This window comes from Mauremys reevesii, linkage group 13 (genome assembly GCF_016161935.1).
Source record: "Mauremys reevesii isolate NIE-2019 linkage group 13, ASM1616193v1, whole genome shotgun sequence".
NCBI classification, from domain to species: domain Eukaryota; kingdom Metazoa; phylum Chordata; order Testudines; family Geoemydidae; genus Mauremys; species Mauremys reevesii.
This window is the reverse complement of record NC_052635.1, coordinates 29,538,088-29,558,931: the sequence shown is the minus strand read 5'-3', so window position 1 is coordinate 29,558,931 and position 20,844 is coordinate 29,538,088. Positions and strand designations below refer to the sequence as shown.

Below are 20,844 nucleotides of genomic sequence, written 5' to 3'. Positions count from 1 at the left end.
GGGTCGGAGGGAAGCTACCATTGTACATGCTATTCATGGCTCTAATTTAATCTCTCACACTAGGTGGGCTTCAGTTCTTCTCTCCACCTGCTGCCACCGCAGCCCTGGGCCGTGACTTTCCGCCCCACTGCCCTCTTCCACTCATTTTTGGGCAGTCTCATCCCTTGTCTCCTCCTATTACCACATTTCTTCCCTGTAAACCCATTGCACCTGAGAGTCAGGCACAGGCTGAAACTGGGCTCTGAAAAAAACACCCCCTTTGCTTCATTTCCCCCCCCCCCCCAGCACATGGTAGCAGCTTGCCACACAGAACAGCTGGAAACATCCTTTCCCCTGTAATCCAGGGCTCACGTTAAAGCTGTGAGGGAAGAGCATTTCCCCTTTTTACCAAATAGCTGGGGATGCAGAGCTCAGAGATGATGGTAGGGGTAGGAGCATAGACCTAGGCTGCTCCCTGAGACCATACATGTTATCCAGCACAAATCCATGACTACTCCACCCTTTATCAGCTGGGCTTTCAGTGCTGCATGGAATCAGGCACTTCTCCATGCCTCTACTCAGCAAGGCCAGTCGCTAACAAAGGTGAGAGATGTCTCTCCACTGGGTGGGAAAGAGACCCTAGAGCAAAGCTGGATCATCTCCTGGCCACCACAGAAAAATCCCTTCTCAGCCCATGACTACCTTTAGCTCTCTCAACCCAGAGAAGTAATTTACAGATTGTGCTCTTTGTACTGCTCCATGCTTCCAGATAGCCCTGTACAGCAGTAGTTCTCAACCAGGGGCCTGGGGTCCCTGGGGGGGGGCCACAAGCAGGTTTCAGAGGGTCTGCCAAGCAGGGCCAGTATTAGACTCACTGGGGCCCCAATCAGAAAGCCAAAGCCCCACCCCAAAGCTGAACCCCACCGACTGGGGCTGATGCCAAAGCCTGAGCACCTTAGCTCCATAGGAGTCCTGTGGTATGGAGCCCCAGGTGCCCAATTAAGAGGAAGATAAGCTTGATAGGAGGAGATTTGTTTTATCTATAGCCAGTGTGATAGTCTGCATTTTCAAATAGCAAGTGGCTGAGGGGGAGCAGCTCCCTGGAAGTCAGAGGGAAAGTAGGATGTTAAAGCTAACACAACTGGGGAGGGGGATAGTTTCAGATGGGGCAGGGGTAGAGGCATGTTGATCTCTCAGAAATGGTGCTATATTTGAACTCCTTTCCAGCCACTCACTTGAAGACGCTGACAGTTTGTAGGTCTGTTCCTGGACCATGGAGTTTAAAAGCTAAGTAACATGGTGTTTAAAATGGGCATTTGGTGCTTTCGAAGGAGGACGCAGATTGTACCTGTATCTTCGCTCCCTGTTGGAGGCATGGGGTTCTGGGGCAGTTGTGAAATCCTATTAAAGTCCATTTTGAGGTTTTTTTTTTTTTTTTTTAAACTTTGTACATTTGTTCAGATGTTAAAGCTGAAAGACAGTTTGTACTAAGAACAAAAAATAAACTTCTCGCTGAGGTCTCTGGTATCAAACGACTCCCTTAGCATTAACAGAGGTACAAACGCAGGGCTTAGCTTACTGAGAGAGGCAGACAGGATTGACACACAAGAGTTAATTTTCCATAACAAGTTGGTTGAGGGGTGGAAGTTGGGGGAGGGGGGGTTGTTACAGCAATTCTATCGTTACCTGCAGAATGTGCTTTAGAAAGAGGCTTTTGCTCACAGGAGCATTTGGCATTCTCCTGTTTCTATTTATTTCATAATTAGGTGGATGCAAGAGCTCCTTTCAGCTTGGAAATAGGTGGGGGGAGGGAAGCTGATAAAGGACCAACCTTTAAGCAACTTCAGCCAGCTCTCCCTTGTGACACTAAATTATGACTATATTTTGCAGAGGGCTGAGCACTAGCGCCTGAGCTCTCTGGAAAATCTGGATGCAAGGGTGGGTACTGAGCCCCGTGAACATTCTGGCTTTAAGGCCTGAGTTCTGATGCCGTGACTGCTCTCTAGGGACCACAAGGCGCACAAGAGCCTGGCTTGCTTGTTTTTTAAATGAGCGCACAGGCTGCAGTAAGGTCTAAATGGACATGAGTGCACCTATTTTGTGCCCAGCTGCGCTGGGATTGAGTTCTGCAGGGTGGGGGCAAAGGCAGGGCATGAAATGCATGGCCTCACCTGGCCCCTACAGTGGAAAGCTGCAAACAGCAGAAGCTTCCCTCCCCTGAATTATAGGGACAAGAGCCAATGTGGGATTTGAAACCCATTTTGAGTTCAAGCTCCTTCCATGTGGACTAGATGTGGGCACCTAGAACAAGTCACTCTTGCTCTCTGCCAGTGAGACAGGAGGCTCCTTTTGAAGAGACATCCCTCAGGGGAGCCACAGTTAGAAAGACGGTGAAGAAAGCCTGAATGTGCCCAATGCACCTTTTTGGCTGAGGTTAGAGAGCTTCCATCTTCCCCCAACCTACGTGTCAGGTCAGAACATTTCTGAAGTAGGCTGCAGTACGGCCACAGGTCAGAACTCATGAGTGCTACTCTCACCTCTGCCAGCAACTCACTAGCTGGCCTTAAGCAAGTCACACCTTCTGCCTCAATTTCCCTCTCAGTTAAATAGGAGTCATGCTGGAAAGGCTTAATTGTACAAAGCACTTTGAGATCCTCCCACAGAAGCACAAGGTCATAGAGCAGGGATCAGCAACCTGGGGCCTGTGGCCCACCAGAGTAAGCCCCCTGGCAGGCCGGGCCAGTTTGTTTACCTGCCGTGTCTGCAAGTTCAGCCGATTGCAGCTCCCACTAGCTGCAGTTTGCTGCTCCAGGCCAATGCGGGCTGCAGGAAGCGGCATAGGCCAAGGGATGCGCTGGCCACCACTTCCTGCAGCCCCCATTGGCCTGGAGCAGCAAACTGCAGCCAGTGGGAGCCACGATCGGCTGAACCTGCAGACACGGCAGGTAAAACAAACCGGCTCACCAGGGGGCTTACCCTGGAGGGCCGCGTGCCAAAGATTTGCCGATCCCTGTCGTGCAGGATGAGTAGGAGCACCCGCATGTGGCCTCATCAAATCCAGCAGGCTGTGGATGCAAATCCCAAAAGACCTTTTCTCCTATTAGTGGCCAAGAACATACCCGTTGAACGAGTCCATAGCTCATTTCATTAAATAAAATCAGCAGCACTTTAAATGGAACCTCAACCCCTTTGGGAGGGATGGCAGCATCATTCCACATCTGTATATTAAGGGCAAGCTGCCACAGAGAGGCCAAGGGCCAGGTTTTCAAGAAATACTGAGGCACCTAAAGATGTTGATGGGGGATTTTCAAAGGTCTTACAAAGGCAATACAGCTGGGCCCTGTTGCAGAACCAGGAAGAGACCTCTGTACCAGGTTTCAGCTTCCTGATTGAAGCCCTAGGTAAGCTCATACTGCCTGGTGAACTACAAGCTTTAAAACCAATTCAGTGGCACCTGTGCTCAGGAGTGATACAGGAAACGAGCAGTAGCAGAAGCTATAGAATGAGAGACACATAGGGCTTTAAGGCACTATGTATTAATGCTATTAGTGACCAACTACTTTAATCCTGACCATCTTCAGCCTCCTTAAACAAAATTGAGCAATTAAACTGCACCTCAGCTGATCCAAGCTCTGAACTCTCATTGGTTGCTGGGTAGATTAGGATGGGAGACCCTCCCCTTGAAAAAGCCACATCGTAGGTAGCCATGAAGACAGTCTGAGCACCAGCAAAAATTGTAAATAGCAGCAGCCACAGTGAAGACCCACCAGTAGATCAACCCAAGGGGATCCACCCACCACCCCTAAAACCAACAAGTCATTTCAAACCTATAAGAACCTCTAACATGTATCTGGTTTACAGGAAAAAACATCCAATTCCTACTGAATAAACAAGCTTTAAGTCAAAAAACTGGATTAACCCCACCACTACCCCTTGAAGAGGGGGTTCACAGTCCAGAAGGTGTCCAGGGTTTATTAAATGAAACTCCTTAGCAGCAGTAGAATAGGCAGGTTGTCCATCCTCACCAGGTCTCCATTCTCCAGTGAGTCAGGCAAGATCTTCTATGTCAATGAGCGGCAGTGGAGTCCTCCAGTAGGAGAACTGGCTGTACTCTGGCCACAGCAAAGCAACACTAACACCCTGGCCTACCGGGGGGAAGATTAGCTCCACCAGCTCAGTCAGCCGTTCATACCTACAAGGAAAAAAAGGATCAACATACAGGATTATGAGGCCACGTTTTTCCTCCTCAGCCCTCATCCAGGCACATGAGCCACCAAAAGGTGCTCAAGGCGCACTTTACTCCACAGCCAACGATGTGTTGTGACTAGGCCCATTCAGACCTGGAGTGCACTAGCTTCTCATGCCACGTATGCTGCACAGGCTTTCGTGCTCACTGGCATGCAGCTGTGGCCCACCCACCACCCCAGTGCTGACAACACTGCTACCACAACAGCGCCCGTGGTGATAGGAAATCTGGTGGACTAACTCTGCAGGAGACAGTTTAAGTCAGAGAGGCCTTTTCCCTAGGGAAAGCCATGTGAAGGAAGGAAGCCATGTTTGTTAAACACAGGAAAAATAAGACTTCTTTCCTGGGGTTCAACCTACTCCTAGGATGCTGACTGTGGAGCCCAACCTTCTCAAAGGCATTTCCCCCCTGCCCAAAGCAGCTACTCCTCTAACCCTTCCCCTGTGCAAGAGGAGAGGGACACAGAGCTGGCATTAACCCCTAGTTTATCAGGGATCAGGTAGGGCCCCTGCAACCTGTCACAGAATGTTATTGGTATGAGCTTCTCCATATGAGCCATACAGAAGCTGGACCACAGTAGCTTCCCCACAGTCCAGGCAAGGCTAGGAAAAGCTGGGGGATGGGTATGTGTGTGGAAGACAGGGTCAGAAGCAGCCTGAATAGTTGAGGAGGGAGGGGAAGGTGGTGGTAGGGGCAGCCCATGGTATAGAGACAGTACAGTAGGCAGGCTGGCTTACGTGGATTTCTGGTTCTTGGTGAGCTCCCGGATCAGTTCCCCCTTTGGGTTCACCGTGAATATATGAGACTCCAACAACCCCACTTGCTTGTACGCATCGACATCCTGCCCCAGAAAGATCAACCAGACCAGTTAGAGCCAAGGAAACACTGTCCTGCCCCACCAGGATTGCCCCCTTTTCCCCCCAGCAGGGAGGATGGCACTCACATGGACTCTGTTCCCAAAGGCGGCATGGAAGGGCTGCCCCATGGAGCCAAACAGGTTTCGAATGTCTGTCAAGCAGGCGATTTTGAATACCTCTGGCTTCTTCTCTATCACCTCCCTGCAACATGAGGGGTGGGAGGTCAGGTCCAGACAGGAGCCACTGAGCCAGGCTGGTCCAGGACTTCATTGCACTCCCTTGTTCCAGGGTCCCCCAGGCAAAGAGTCAAGGGGCTGCTGTTGGCCCATCCTAGGAGGGAAGTCCGAGCCGCTCCCCCTACCTTATCTGGAAGGCTGTGACTACACAGGTGATGAGACATGAAGGAGCCCAACCCCCCCACTCACTATCCCCCTCCCCTGGGGGTGACTGTCAGCCAATCAAAGCAAGTACATCTGGAGAGGCAACAGGGGCACCGCACCCCTCCTATTACAGGGGAAGGGGAAGTCCCAGAACAAGGGGCAGTTCAGCTTAGCAGAATAGTGCCAAACACCCCTGGGGGTGAGATTAGAGGAGCCGGGGGCAGATGCTTTGTAAAGCCAGGACCATGCTGCAGACTTTAATGAATTGCTTGGTATTAAAGCCATTACCAGAATCCTGAAAGGAGTGGCTAAGAGACCCAACCCTAGGGAACAGGCCCCTCTGAAGAGGATAAAGCCTGTTTGTGCAGGGATAGGGCTACACCTGCAATGAAACCAGCGTTTGGGTTAAGATGTGACAGAGGTGGGTGGATTACAGCATCTAAGTCCCATTTCATGGGGAGTGGTGGGGAGTGCGTGTGTACAGAGGGTATTAAAGCAGAGACAGGCTGAACGCCCACCAAGGAGATGTTTGGCCAGGAGTTTCAAAGCCTTTGAGACCTTCATCACGCAGCGGAGAGGCTTGCATGGTTCCTAGCACCTGCCCATGAGGGCTTCTACCTGAGCTCTCACGCTGCACCCATCACTGAGGGGCTGCTGGTGCCCACTCAGCTCCTGGGGGAGCCAGGCTTCCCACAGAATGAAGGCCAAGGAGGAGCCATCAAAATAAAGACACGTGGGTGCCAACCCAAGCGTAGCTGTCCTGTGGGTGGGGGGTAAACACAGAACATGGCAGAGAAGAGCTACCTGTGAAAGGCTGAGAAGAGGCTGCTGGGGGCCAGCAGGATGGGCCCCCTGGGGAGGGCACAGCCCTGGTCCTTGACCCATGTCAGGTACCCTTTGGTGATGTGCGCCATGCCAATGGCCCTGGACGAGCAGTAGAGGAACTTGTAGCCATTCCTAGAACAGAGAAGGTAGAACCAGTCAGTCAGACTTGTCTCTGAGCAAGCTGCAGCTTCATTATGTCCCTTGCCACTGCCCCAAGGAGGTGGGACCTACATGCTGGGGTTTGGAGACTGAACCACCCCAATTCCTGCTCCCTGCACCCCACAACAGGCATGCACAAGGGACCACTAATTACATCTGGCAATGCTGCTCTCCATGGGCTCGGGTGCTCTGTCTGCTCACAGGGCACTCGGGTCCAGGCTCCATAGGAAAAGATCATGAGTGGGCTCATCCCAGAGCAGCCACACAAGCAGCAGGTTCTCCTCACTGCCAGTTCCAGTCCTGGAGGTGCTTTGGCAGATCTGCAGGAGGTGGCTCGACATGGACTCACCCCAGAGCCCTCAGCCTTTCACCGCCACAGGTGCTGCACTCCAACACAGAAGGCTTCCGGGTGATTTCCCGGCACCACCCAGGTACAGAGAACGGCCTCCCATTATCCTTTGGCACCTCTGCTAGCTAGAGCATGGGAAGGCAACATCAGATGCAATGCTCAGCGGGGGGGGAGGAAACCAGGAGCACACCAGGGTGCCAGTGGCTACCTACTGCTCTAACCAGGCTTATCAGTATTCAGTGAGCTTCCTGCCACTCCCAGCACATCAACCAGAGCTTGGCACATGCTCTTGAAGAACCCACTCAGCTGGCTGCACAAGGATACCTAGTTATTGCTTTGAGTTATGTAAATGTTAACTTAGTGCAGGGGAGATTTAGTTGACTTCCAGGAGTTTCCCCCCAGTTTAGCACAGGAGGTCACGTGTGCAGCTGGTTCAAGAGGGGAGCAGCAGGCAGGGGAGGCCAACCAGGAGATTCATGTGTCTGTTGGTTTCTCTTATTCAATAGACCAGGTATAAAGGCAAGAGTGGCAGGGTAAAAATCCCCCCCCCCCCTCAAGGCTCAGTTATTCACCTATCCCAGCAGCCCCTTGTGAGAACAGTATGCAAGTGAAGTGGGGCTCACCTCTTCCAGGCATGGAGAGGAATACGGTTTCCTCTTTGTGCCTTGCTCACCAATAGAGGAAATATTCTGAAGTCAGCCAGGCTCACTGCAGCTTCAAGTACACCCAACAACAGGTACACAGCACCCCACAGTGGTGGCTCAGAGATCACACATGGAAATACCAGCATCGGAATACTCTGGCCAATTGAAAAGCAACCCCAATAGGGGCACCACCAGGGATGGAACATGACAGGAGTGCTGTTCTATTTGACAGGACGCACAAAAGACAACCTTAAACCAGATTTAGTTTAGTTAAAACCAAACAAACATTCTCCAGGTCATTTTAAACACAGTTGCCTTTGCAGGTCCCAATTCAGGAGACCTGCTACTGACCAGTTCAGAGGAACATAGGTGAGGGAGGCCTTAGAGCCAATTGCTCCCATTTACATGTGGAAATCACAGAAGTCATTCGATGACTGTGGCCTTCAAGACAGCATCACATGCTTCACTAATCCGCTAGCCAGTCTCCTACATTTGCCTAGGTGTCCTTTCACAACGCCCCTTAGGAGGCTGCTTAAGTCACAGCATGTTTTCCCGAGCCTCCCAACCATCTACCAAATACTCCTCCAAAACCTTCTTCCAGGAAGCCTTCCCACACCCTCTTCCTCAACAAGGCCTTTGTCATAGGCCTGCATTTGGCCCAGTTAGCCTCTCAGCTCTGTGAGGGAAGGTCCACACTAAGTGAATTGTAGAGCTTTGCAGACCTCCATGAACAGTTATATTGTCTTCTAGCTACTAGAGATTAAGAGGAAGCTTTCCCATTGGCTGGTCATCCCTTAATTGCCTCCTACAAAAAAGTTTCTTCCCCAGAACCAGCTGGGTTTGGCCACTGTCAGAGACAGAATATTGAGCCAAGGGGTCATTGCTCTGAACTGACTTGCCAATTCCTACGATTTCCAGAGAACTCCTTGGATATCTACCCAAGCGAGTGAGGCTTATTTACGGTCTGACTGAAAAATTTCCAACAGGAGATGGAGTCCCCTGAAAGGCACTTTTGGAGAAACAGAAAGCAGCTTCTTCACAGGAAGTGTCAGCATCGCTGCTTAGCACATCAGTCACCCGGACGGCTCAGCTGACCACGCTCGCAAACACTGGTAGAGCCATGACCCTCTTCGGTCATTTCCTTGCCAACGTGCAGCCTGGATGGCAAGGACTGAAGCAGGCATGAGGAGCCTTGGAGCCATTAACCCCACAGTACCAACGACAGAGAAGTTTAACACTAAATTGGTCAAGACACAGGATCCTCCAGTAGATGAGGTCTTTATGCCTCCTAGGTGTGTCCCCCTTTGCACTCCAGGCCCCAGCCTCAGGGTCAAAACAAAGAGCTCTGCAAAGTCACTCTACGATAAGGCCTTGGGCAAAACTCGACTGTGGCTTTTAAGGGCATTTTCTGTCAGTCCCCCTCTCCCTCCCCCCCCATGTGTAATGCAAGTAAGGATGGGAAGGAGAGAATGGCTCCTAGGCACAGGTCAGAGGAAATGCTAGCTCCAGCTCTGCCCCCCATCCTTAGCACTGGGGGAGAGAAAAGTTTTAACATAACCACACAGAAGGAGACAGAAGCTAAACGCAGGATGGGCGCCTTCCCCATAAGGGGGCCCTGATCCTGGGGTCCCACATCTCAGTCCATCTGGGCAGGGCCCCTGCCAGGTACCTGACTAAAGCTTTAACTTATTTGATACCTACATGTGGATTTTATGGAAGAGTTTGGCAATGCCCTGGTGGGTCCAGTCTTTTCCCAGATGCGGCAAAATGTGACCCAAAGCATCAGACCTAGAAGGAGAAGAAGAGGTTAAAAATACTCCCTTCAAGTTATATGATTCCCAGCTGGTTTGACAGCAGGCCTCCAGGCATTGGTAGGCTTATGGTACCCTCTGGGACAGGCCCATGGTCACGTACACAAGGCATTTAATGACACATGCTCTCCCTGCAGACAACACAGAGGAGGGCCCCTTACTTGGTGATGGTCCCATCGATATCAGAGATCACCACCTTGTCGTCCCAGTTCCACAGATAGATGGTGGCCTCACAGCGACACGTGCCCTGGTATTGAGTGGTCACACTGAACATCACCTTGTTGGGGCCATCCTGCAGGTTCAGTTTCTTCTACAGCAAAAAGGGAGAAGACACATGGATATTTGTGCAGCGCCTCTCCCCACAGAGGACCCTACACGACACTACCTGTGTGAACACATATTTCACCCCAACACATTTCAATTGGAGAAGACGTTCTGTGCACACCCCCATGTCAAATCTCTTGAAATGCAGCTGTTCCTGGGGCAGACTGTAGTAGCTGTTTAACAGCACACATTAAGCAGCGGTATACACAGCAGTTTTTGCAGGAAGAGAATTGTATCCAGTTGAAGCCACAGGGAAATTTCAGGCATGAAGACTAACTACTAGGGTTGGATTTTGGTCAAGACACCCCTATGGGGTCTTTCTATCCACCAGTGATCAGGACCTCTTTTTCACATCTCAGCCAAGAGTTACTCCTGCAGCCCAGAACCCCCAACCAGTGCCGACCCAGAGGGAGTGGGGACCCACCAACTGATTCCACTTAGACCTTCAAGGAAAATGTCCCACCCAACTAGTGACCATACCTGACCCTGCTTAAGCTAGCAAGATCTAAGGTGATCTTAGGCCTGGAACAAGATGTTTAAGCCCTTTAGGAGCATTAATATCTTGGCCCCACTGCAAATCATCCCTTTAGCATGCTCCTAGGCAGTGGCAGCCCTATTTGAAGAGCCATCTCTTCAGTTTCAGAGAGAGACTGATCTCCTCCCCTTCAGCCTTGATAGCGGAGAACACACACATACAATCTGATCTGAAGAGAGCCTCAGGGATTTCTTGTAGGTGGGAAGAAATTTCTGGACGGTGGCATCAGGTCTCGACACCGGGGATATGGATTCATCACTGGATGAAGGATCCATCTTCCTCCTTCACCCACATGGAAATGGGGAGAGAAAGAAATGAGGCTGTTTCACTGCAGCAGCAACAGGAGCCCTGACTCAAGCCACAGCTACCAGCACAAAAAACAGCCATGTACTGGAGAGAGTGAGACCAGGCTGCAGAGAAGTATAACCAGCCTTGCTCGGGTAGATGGGCTGGCATCATGAAGTGGGGATGGGGGGCCTTGACTGGGGTTGTCATAGGGACTGGAGTCTCCAGAGCTTCAGGTGCGTGGGGTCAGGATATAATGAAGAGCTGAATGCCCCAACATTACCCACCCCTCTTCCCTCTCAAGGCTACGAAGGGGGGGCCCCCCACCACTCCCACATACAGGGGTAGCCATTGGGAAGAGCAATTCACTTAATAAAAAGGAGGGAGAAGATCAGCCCTGTAGTCTCAGCCTACTAGGAAGCCAGCCCAGCCTCCACCACAGACCGATAACTAGCATGAGGGGGCTGCTTACCTCTGTGGGGTAGAGCCCTGCTCCAGTTCTCCTGCGCTGGGTTCATGCTGTGGACACAGGCATTTCTACCATTAGCACCTTTAGATTGAGCTCCCATTGGGAGCTCAGAGGCCAGGAGTAAAGGCTATCTGCTTGGCTGGCTGTCAGAGCGATACTGGATAGCTCTTCACCTTGAGGGGAAAGAGGCTCACAACAAAACCCACCAGCACCTAGTGGGGGTGGGGGAGGAGGAGGAGGAGTCTTACCCAACCCCGGATCTGGGACACAAGATGGGGAGGGGAGAATGAAGATCTGGCCCCCATGGGGGCTACCTTTCCTACCCTAAGGAGCCAGTGCCTACCTTGATTTCAGTCCAATAGCTTGTGGTCTTCACCTGCTATTGCAGAGCCCCTCTTCTGCCCCTCCCCCCATTTCCTTTTATAGTTTTGTTAACTGCAAATTCTTAGTGGGAGTAATTCCAGGCATGCCACCCAGCTCCAGGGCTCATGCTCTTACATGCGGAGCTCCAGCAGTTTGTGCCACACTAACAGCTCAGGCACTAGGGCCGGGTCTACAACACCACTTACTTCAGTGTCACTTATGTCTTTTAGGGGTGTGAATAAGCCACCCCTTTGAGCAACGTAAGCGACACCAACCTACGTGCCAGTGTGGACAGCGCTATGTCCACAGGAGAGCTTTTCCTGCCAACATAGCTACTGCCTCTCATGGAGGTGGATTTGTTATGCAGACGGGAGAGATCTCTCCCCTCAGCCTAGAATATCTTCACCAGGCGCACTACAGCTACTAACTTCCGGCAGCATTGGGGTTCTGAGGATACCACGCAGTGGCCAAGGACACAACCCCTATTTTCAGACGTTACTGCCTCCAGTCTCCACCTCAGCTCAGCTACAAGGCCCTGTTGTGGTTTGGCTTGGGCAGGAGAACGCAGAGGGAGGAAGAAGTTACTCAGCCTCTGCTCAGTCACAGCCACCACACATACCTCCTCAGCAGTCAAGTCTCTCCTCCGCCAGGAAAACCACCACCTGCCGCTCTTCTTGGGCATTTTCTCCTTCACCAGCCGGTCAATGGTGCTCTGTGAAGATGGGAGAGTTTAAGAAGGACAACTCCTGCTGCACAGCAAGTCCTGTCTGAGCCCAAGACTGGAGAACATTCACAGGGCATAGTCACCCAGTTACCTCAGGATGGCAACAGCCAGGCCACTGCTCAAGCATGGAACATAGGCTGAGGGGAAAATTCACAGCATTTACCTTAGTTCAGCTTCCTCCCCAACCCATCTTTACGAGAAGCTGAGGCCAACTGACAAAAGGCCAGAGCAGACTGAATTCTTTCAGAGGTCAGGGGTGTCCAGTTCAGCCCTGTCCCCAGGCAGATGTCACCGAACTGGCCTTTTGTCGAGGGGGCAAGGGAAAGCTTCATTTCCCAACTGCCATGTTTGGGTACTCAGAGTGACATGTAGGTACGGACACTGGGTACTTCAACACCAAAGTGCAGTTCTGGGCTTTGCGTGTTTGAGCAAGGGAGGGACGATTGATGCACTTTTGTGGTCAGGGAAGGAGGGGACTGGGCGTCAGGGTTCTTGGCTCTCACCCCGACTTTGCCCCACACTTTAGTCCCTCTGTACCTCAGTCCCTCCCCAACCCTCATCTATATAGCATATGGGCATTTACAGCTACTCATTACACAGGACTGGCTCCAGCTTTTTTGCCGCCCCAAGCGGTGGTGAAGAAGAGAAAACACACCCCCCCCCACAACCCACACACACAAAAACAAACAAACCACCCCGATTGCGCAGCCGACGAAGAAGAGGAGAGGGAGTGAAGGACCCACTGCTGCAGATCCGGATGTGCCGCCTCAATAACGGATGGAGCGCTGCCCCCTTCTATTGGTCGCCCCAGGCACCTGCTTCCTTCGCTGGTGCCTGGAGCTGGCCCTGTCACTACACAGTGAGGTTGTGAGGCTTGGCAGAGCGCCTGGGACACTTAGGTGATAAATACTATTAGCACAGGAATATAGTTTCCTTAAGGGTAAGGGACTCCACAGGGTCAGAGGAATGCAGTGTTTCTGCCATTTACCTTGGGAACGTTCTTCTGGAATGCCTGCAAGGAGAGGATCATGGGAGCAGCCACTGCCCAGTTATAGTACCTGAAAGACACAAGAAGTAGAGGAAGGCAATTGCACACGAAGAGCTAAAGCCTCAGGAAGGTGGTGGCTAGGCATGGAGAGGCTGCCTGGAAAGGGAAAACACAGCAAGTATATATTTGGTGCAATGGCAGCAGAGAGCCCTTTTCAGATCATGCTGGCTGCAGAGGGTTTCCCCACCATTTTGAACCTCTCAATAGCTAGGTCATGGTTTTGTGTCTACATCCCACAGAGCAGCCAGCAAGCACCATGTATCCCAGCCTAGACAGTACTACAATACAAATAGCCATCAACATCAGTCATGGATGCTTGGAGAGAGGTTTCTTTGGCACAAGGGGAATAATTTATATATAAAGTCACCAGCTCTAGGAGAAGCCAAGCCAGAAGAGCAGACTACTCACTTTTTGTGGATCTGTATCACCAGGTTTGGGTCATCGAGGACTTCTGGGTTCTCAGCAAACTCTTGGTAAGAGATGACGTGCTCCATGAACTTCTCTAACAGAAACAGGAGAACGGGGAGAGATGAAAAGCCAGCACCTGAGCAGTCCCTCACTAGAACATTAAGCATATAATTATAATTAAGCAGAGGGGGGACATAAGCAGCTCTTTAATGGCTGTCAGGATAGGAGTCCTAGACCACCTCATAGGAAGCTGTCAGACATCTGTGTTGCTGGGCACCACCTCTCCTTATTCACTTGAATGGGTCCTGCAGACGCTCCCCCTCTTCCATGCCCCGGCAGCTGGTCTGCTCCCTATCTGTACTGTACCTCCTCTTAGACAGCTACATACGGTTCCTGCCAAGGAGGGGAGAATGGGAATAGGGGCGGGGTTGGTTGTAGCAGAGCCAGCTGCTGTCCCAGCACAATAAGCTCTGCCCATGGAGAAGGATGACATCCCCAGTGGTGTGCTCTGAAAATTAATAGCAGGTTCATCCTTTCTGCTTGGACCTACTGTGCAAGATCTCTCCGCTGTCCCCGAGACCACCACATAGGGACAGCGCGATGGGGTGCGTCAGGTCATGAGTGGGGTCGGATAAGTTATCGGTGCCTCCATCGGCTATAGGACCAGCCAGTAGCTGGGTATGGCCGGGGCTGCTGGGATCAGTCGAGGACTTTGAACCCTGTTCCACATCACTGTCAACAACAGAAGAAACAGTGACAATGCTGCATGAGTCACCAAGTCAGATACACCCTGGCCACCCGACTGAGGGAGCTGAACTTCTCTCCTCCCCTCCAGAGGCACAGTTTTGAACCACAACTGTGAGACCAGGTTTCAGTCATATGACTAGGCAACAGGAGTTCCTTCCGACCGCATCAGGCCATTGAACTTCACGCAGAGGTGCAGAGCTGTTCTGCTGACTCCCTGGCAGCCAGGCCAGGGGACCGGGGGGGGGGGGTGGTCTCCACAGCTGGACACAAGTGAGCAGGATCTCCTGCTGGGAGAAGTCCCAAGCAGCCCTCTCAGGAAGAAACTTGGGCCTAAGGTGTAAGTCTACAAGTACAAACCTGTCTTAAAATAAGAGAGCCTTAAAAATTAAGGCAAACCCCAAGGGGGGGGGGGGGGGAAGAGGGGGAAAAAAAAAAGAAGGGCTGGGCTAATGAACAGCACACACTGTATGCCCATTGTAGTACAAGTGCGGTTCTGGCATAAAGTAGAAGCTAGACTGCCCTGAGATTAGTTATACTTAAAAAGGCCATTGAACACTCTCCAGTCCCATCTGTATTGCAGGATAGAACTGTGCTCAGCATAGCTAGGAGCGCAGTGAGTTTATCTGGATCAGTTACCTCCAACACATTGTTTCAGTGTTCACTCCCTCCACATCAGCTAGTAGAACAATCTTTTCTGGCTGCAAGGAATCAAAATTCCTCTTGGGCCAAGAAGGTGGCTGGACCCTGCTCTGAAACCAGCCTAACCAAGGCCATACCTTTTGGGGAAATAAAGGGCCACCTGCTCCTCGTCCAGATTGGTGAGGTCCTCCAAGTAAATGTCGCTGGGACCCAGGTGAGGGCTTCTCTTTGTGGAACCTCAAACACAGACAGACATACAGTGAGACCAGCATTTTCCCCCCCAATCCATCAGGCTCTTACAGAAGTGCCAAGACTGTTTCCCCACAAAGACTTTAAAATTCCCCATTGAAATGGACTTCAGCTAGACCAACATGGTGTTGCAAAGACGCAGGACACACATTAGAGCTAGTGCAGAAGAACCTAGAAGTGAAGCCAATTATAAAGCAAAAAGGGAAACTGATGCATCTATTTTCACCCTCCACGTTCAGTAGCAAGGAAAAAAGTCAAACAACTCTCCCCGGTTGTTAGGGTTACTCTGAGGTATTTGCAATAAACCAAACTTCTGTACCTATGGCAACATATTTGATTTTTTTAAAATCATTTTTCTGCCTTGCTATGCTGGGGGAAAGCCAAGTAGCTCCATTAATCTCAGCTGATTTTCTGTGGGATGAATCCAGAGCAACGAGTAAGCTGTGGCTCAGTGTCACTTAAGTGCTAGAAACCCAATATCCTTGAATATGTCAAAGGATGGACAGCGAGGCACACAGCTGAGCAGGGATTCTGTATAGCTAGTGTCAGCCACAAAAGGGAAGAGAAGACAGACCTGCTGGACTTGCACAAAAGGAGGTGTGTAAACCAGGACGACTTAGGCAATGGACATGGTATATTTGAGGGATAAGGGAGGCTTTGGGAAGCAAATAGGTAAGGGAGAGGACTGGTATTTGGGACGCAGGAGGGGGGTTGCCAACTGAAAGAGGGAAGTTGGAGGTGCATGTTGCTCTGGGGCTTGCAAAGCAGGTGGAGAGGAGCTGGATTAGAGTGCTTGCCACTGGGGGAGCCAGAGAGCACACTCACTTTCCCAGGAGTGCCACAGGGAGCTTGGTGCACCATTGGGCAGGGGAGCTGCAGAATGAACACCCCACTCCCAAAACACAAGGGCCTCCTGCGTCTGCATGCTCGGAAGAGACACCTGGGGCTGGCCCGGATGTAAGATGTGGATCACAGATGCACAACTCTAAGCCAGGTGGCCTAATCCTATAACCAGAACTATAGCAGTCCCCATTCTACACCGTCCAACCTGCTGCTCACCCTGCCTCCTTGGGCTTTCCGATTTGGTTCCTGGGCTATCACTGGGTTCCATGCTCTCTGAACCAGCCTGTCTTGGGGCTGGGGCTGCCAGCGCACAAGAGGGATCCAGCTCTAGGACTTGCTGATTCTTCACCACATTCTCTTCTCCTTCCACAGCTTCTCCCGCTGACTGTTCCTGTGCTCCCTGCTCGCCTATTCGGGGCAGGGTGGTCTCAGGCACACTCTCCACTGTGGCTGCAGACTCTGCTGAGGGCTGGTCTTTCAGCACAGGGGGGCCATTCCCATTTTGGAAGACGGGCGTCGGCCTAATTACAGGTGTGGTGGAGGAACAAGACATATTCCAAGAGTCTGCTGTTCTCAAGTCGCCTTCCAAACCTGCCGTAATGGCTTGGAAGTGGGTTGCCTGGCTCACTGGGACGGTCGCTGTTGTGGTGATGGTGACAGTGGACTTGACTGGTTCGACTCGCTCCGATTTACTCACCTTAAGAGGGGGAAGGAAAGAGGGTTGGGTGTGGGAGGGGTAAAAACCGAAGGATCAGCCCTTCAAAAGGAAAGGCAGAAATTCTCCTCCAAATGGCTTCCTCTTTCTCCCACATGTATTCTAGGCCTCAGCTGGAACGGTATCCGCATCAAGTACATGAAGAAGAGAGGCAATAGCTAGCACAGGGGTTCTCTACCTCTCTTTGAGCTCCTTGCTCCATCCACCCAACATGCTATAAAAACTCCACTGCCCACCTGTGCCACAATAACTGGTTTTCTGCATATAAAAACTCAGGGCTGGCATTAGGGGGTAGCAAGCAAGGCAATTGCCCAGGGCCCCATGCCACAGGGCCCTCCCCCACCCCGTGAAGCTACATTGCTCAAGCTTTGGCTTCAGCCCTAGGTGGTGGGATCAGGGCCCATGCAGTGGGGCTTTGGCTTTCTGCTCTGGGTCCCAGTGAGGCTAATGCTGGCCTTGCTTGGGGGACCCCTTGAAACCTGCTCGTGGCCCCATAGGGGGGCCCGGACTTCTGGTGGAGAACCACTGAGCTAGCAGATGCTCTGTGGAACTTACACCAGTGATGGGAGCTCACCAAGTACCTTCTAGCCCCAAAGCACCTGCTCCCCCTGGATTCTGGCACTATGGAAAGCAAAGGAAAGTTGCTGCATCATATTTACAGTAATAAGCTATACTAATCCAAACACCTTCATCCCTGTGTAACTGCATCACCCAACCCTCCCCCTGACACCCTCCCACCAAGTGACCTCCTGCCACCTGGAGAGGGAGGAGAGGCCAGTGGGCCAGCCTGTATCCACCCCTGATCCCGAGGCCCGCCGGGATCAGTTGGCGGCTCCTCTCCACGGGCCGGTGTGCGGGTGTGTGTGCGTTTACCGGTTTACCCCTGTCCCCCCCACCTGCCCTTGCGTGAGGGAGAGACTGCGCACATTATTTTTGAGTGCGCCAGGCTGCAGCCCCTATACCGGCTCCTCACCAAACTGCATCACCCAATGGGGCAGGCAGCGCTGCTTTAACCATATTAGTTTCAGACAGAGCTAGGTAGAGCACAAGGAGTGTGTATAGACTAGCCCTTATACCACTACTCTGCAGAAGGCTTCATGTCACATATACAGATAATCAAAGAAAGACCTCTGTTCCCTTGGTTATCAAGAACAAGCCCATGTGCACATATTACACAGAAAATACACGAGAGAACATTCAAGGTTGCAAAGTTAAGCACTCAGAGATGCCAGAATTAAGGTCGCCTGTCACCATCCCTCCCTCCCCATGGGCTTGATGTGTGTACAAGCAAATGGCCCATCAGGCTGTTCTCTTCTGGCTAGTGAGGGGTCTACCAACAAAGACCTAACCGGTAGACGCAGCCATAGCGGGCAGCCAATAGAAGGAAGCACCAGACTAGTGCTATTCTGTAGGATCTGCTCTAGAGTTCAAGCTACAGGGACAATATTCTGCGTAACATAGGCACTTACATAGCCTCAGTTCTGACTCTCCGTCTATGCGTTACATTTTAATTTATATTAAAGCAGAGTTGGGACTAAGCATTAGACCAAGGAGAGTCAGACATACTAGAGATAAAAAATGTAAGAGGGCAAGGGGAAAGAGAGGCATCCCACCCCACTCCCCGACCATTGCTCCAGAATAGCCCATGCAGAACACAGATACCTTCAGACAATTGCAGCATAGATCCTATTTCGCAGAGTTGAAAGAATTAAGCTGCTGCCTGAAACCTGGGACAGCCATGTTCTCTCGCTAGACAAGCGTCAGCTGCCCACTGACACGTGGTCAGAAAGCCAATTTCCCCCCAGCCAGTCTTTTCCAAAAAAGCAAAATTTGTTTAGAGTTTGTTTTCTCCATTCCCCCTCCCTTACCTACCTGAGGGAGCCTCCCCCAAGTCCACTGCATGCAGGGTTCAGCTCCAAGAAGAGAGGGCTCAGAGGGTTTGATCTCCAGTTCAGAGTCACTTTTGGGGGAAGACGGATGGCTTGGAGTAAGGCTACAGAGAAGAACCAGGAAGTCAAGCAGAACCCTTTCCACCTCCACAGCACCCATCCACATTGATTACAGTAGCACCAGGGGCTTCAAATGGGATCAGGGCCACACTGTGCTAGGTGCTGTACAAACACAGAGCTGGTCTCTGCCCCAGACAGCTTACATTCCAACTAGCCAAGACTGACAAGGGAGGGAAGAGGACAGAGAGGCAAAGCCATCGGAAGCCATTTGCCAGAAGTCACACAGCAGGTCAGTAGCAGAGCTGGGAACAGAACCCAGGTCTCTCAAGTCCCAGTCCAGTGCCCGAGCCATTGGCCCAGGACTGCTTCTGTGGGCTTGTCAACACGGTGCATTAGTCCGCTCCAGAGAGGTGTAAATTCTAGTTCGCACCAGTGTGTCATGCACCAAATAGTCTGCATGGACTCTGCTGGCACACACTAAGATTTCCCACGGGTGTGCTGATGTAAACATTACCACATCAATGCACACGTGGGAACTTTTAGTGTGGGACACACACTAGTGCATACTAGAATTTACACACCCCTGGTTCACTGTGTGGACAAGCCCAGAGACTCCTTCAGGCCAATTTCCACCATCACCATCCACACAGATGTTCTTGCCACTTCTCAGCTCTGCCCACAGGATCTGGGCCTGTGCAGGGCTTCTAGCCCTTCTACATTCCACTCGCACCTTATTGGGCCAGGGAAGCTTATTGTTCCAAGTTCCGCTCCCTTGCTCCACACGGCTTTCTAGTCACCCCATCCTCAAATATACCCCACGGTCTCATGGAGCCTTAAAATGACTTACCTCTGTGGCGGAGCCAGCTCCCCATCAGAATAATGGTGGATCTCTTTGGATTGCACAGTCCCAGATTCCTCGCTTGGGAGGTCAGTGAAGGAGAAATAAACTGAATCACTGAAGAGAGAAATAAAATAGAGTGGAAGAGGGAAATACCAGTATTGGACCTATTGCGAGGGACCCACTATTCATAGAAAGGAACTAGCCAGGACGTTAAGTTAAGTATCCAGAAGCAAAAGGAGTACTGATTTAGCATTTATACAGGCTTCACTTCCCCAGGGTGTTGCAGTATCATTAGCTACTAACGAACCACACCCCACCGCTGGGAGGCAGGTAGTGAAATCACCGCCATTTTACATAGAGAAACAGTGATTAGGCAAGCAACTTGCTCGGTGCCACCCAGGAATCAGTGACAGACTCTGGTGTTCTCGTCTCAGTCCACCAGACCACCTGCCCCCAAGGAGACCCACCCAGCCTCCTGGCAGGGCTCACCAGGCAGTCAGCAGCTTGCGCTTTTCCTCAAGAGTCCTTTCGCTGTCAGTCCCTTCCTGCTCTTCCGAAGTAGAGTCTGCTGCCTCCTTTGGCTTCAGCTTCTTCCTGCGCCGCCTTTTCTTACGAAGGGATGTCATGTCAGAGCCTGATGCTTCTGGCTCTCCAAGCAGGCTGAGCTGAGACACAGTGGATGCCTGGGATGGTTTGGCCACGAGATCTGGGCTCTCTTCCAGAGGGATAGGGGAGGTGCACAGACAGGAGGGGAGCGTCTCCTGGAACACAAGTGGGAAGAGACACAATTGTTAACCTTTGACCCCAGCCCTGTGGGGACAATCTACACAATAAGTGTCATCACAAAATTGTCATGTCCTTGAATGAAGATCCCTTCAGGTCTGGTACGTGTCGAATAGACACCAGGACACCTTTGTTAGCCTCAGCCCACAGAGGCTGACTTTGAAAGGAACTTTCCAACAGCTTGGCTGAATGCCAATTAGAAGGTGAGATCAAGACTTAAAGAAGTTAATGGTGCACAGGGAACTGGTAACTGGATATGCAGCCTTTTCACCTCTAGGTCAGTTGGTCTCATCTAGCAGCAGCCAAAAGTCATCATGAGGGGGTTGTCAGAGCAGGACAGGCATCGCCTCACAAGACCCCAGGCATTGTCAGGCACAGCAGAGGCACCAAGATCTAAGACCACCTCTCTTTTTGAGGCTTTATCTATGGTCAGAGCAAAGGGGGCTGGCTAATCACTGTGCTGTTCATCAGGGTCTTGGAGATGCTCCAGCCCTGACCTCATCTACATTGCATCATAAGCTCCTTGACACTGGGACCTTTCCATGTGTTATACCTGGAGGGAGGGAGAGGGAAAGCACCATACACACCCCAACAGCCAGCGAGGGCTAAGGGCACAACCCCAATGGAGAACAGCACTCTGAGCCTACTTGTCCTTCCCTCTTCCACTCCCCA

At 51.5% G+C, this 20,844-nt stretch overlaps 1 protein-coding gene across 4 annotated transcripts in view; it reads right to left on the bottom strand.

Moving 5' to 3' along the window:
• Nucleotides 1–3,497: 3,497 nt before the first annotated feature.
• LPIN3 (lipin 3) overlaps nucleotides 3,498–20,844 on the bottom strand; it is a 47,635-nt gene continuing 30,288 nt past the window's right edge. For all 4 annotated transcript variants that reach the window (XM_039497732.1, XM_039497731.1, XM_039497730.1 and 1 more), the window contains 17 exons: nucleotides 19,879–20,150; nucleotides 19,396–19,503; nucleotides 18,472–18,592; nucleotides 16,101–16,581; nucleotides 14,930–15,029; nucleotides 13,957–14,138; nucleotides 13,407–13,500; nucleotides 12,939–13,008; nucleotides 11,846–11,938; nucleotides 10,867–10,913; nucleotides 10,271–10,391; nucleotides 9,412–9,560; nucleotides 9,141–9,227; nucleotides 6,267–6,419; nucleotides 5,169–5,283; nucleotides 4,963–5,066; nucleotides 3,498–4,171 (listed from right to left, as the gene is read on the bottom strand). In XM_039497732.1, coding sequence (XP_039353666.1) covers nucleotides 4,027–4,171; nucleotides 4,963–5,066; nucleotides 5,169–5,283; nucleotides 6,267–6,419; nucleotides 9,141–9,227; nucleotides 9,412–9,560; nucleotides 10,271–10,391; nucleotides 10,867–10,913; nucleotides 11,846–11,938; nucleotides 12,939–13,008; nucleotides 13,407–13,500; nucleotides 13,957–14,138; nucleotides 14,930–15,029; nucleotides 16,101–16,581; nucleotides 18,472–18,592; nucleotides 19,396–19,503; nucleotides 19,879–20,150 — 2,442 coding nt within the window. In that variant the 3' untranslated portion in view covers nucleotides 3,498–4,026. The remainder of the gene's footprint in view (nucleotides 4,172–4,962; nucleotides 5,067–5,168; nucleotides 5,284–6,266; nucleotides 6,420–9,140; nucleotides 9,228–9,411; nucleotides 9,561–10,270; nucleotides 10,392–10,866; nucleotides 10,914–11,845; nucleotides 11,939–12,938; nucleotides 13,009–13,406; nucleotides 13,501–13,956; nucleotides 14,139–14,929; nucleotides 15,030–16,100; nucleotides 16,582–18,471; nucleotides 18,593–19,395; nucleotides 19,504–19,878; nucleotides 20,151–20,844) is intronic.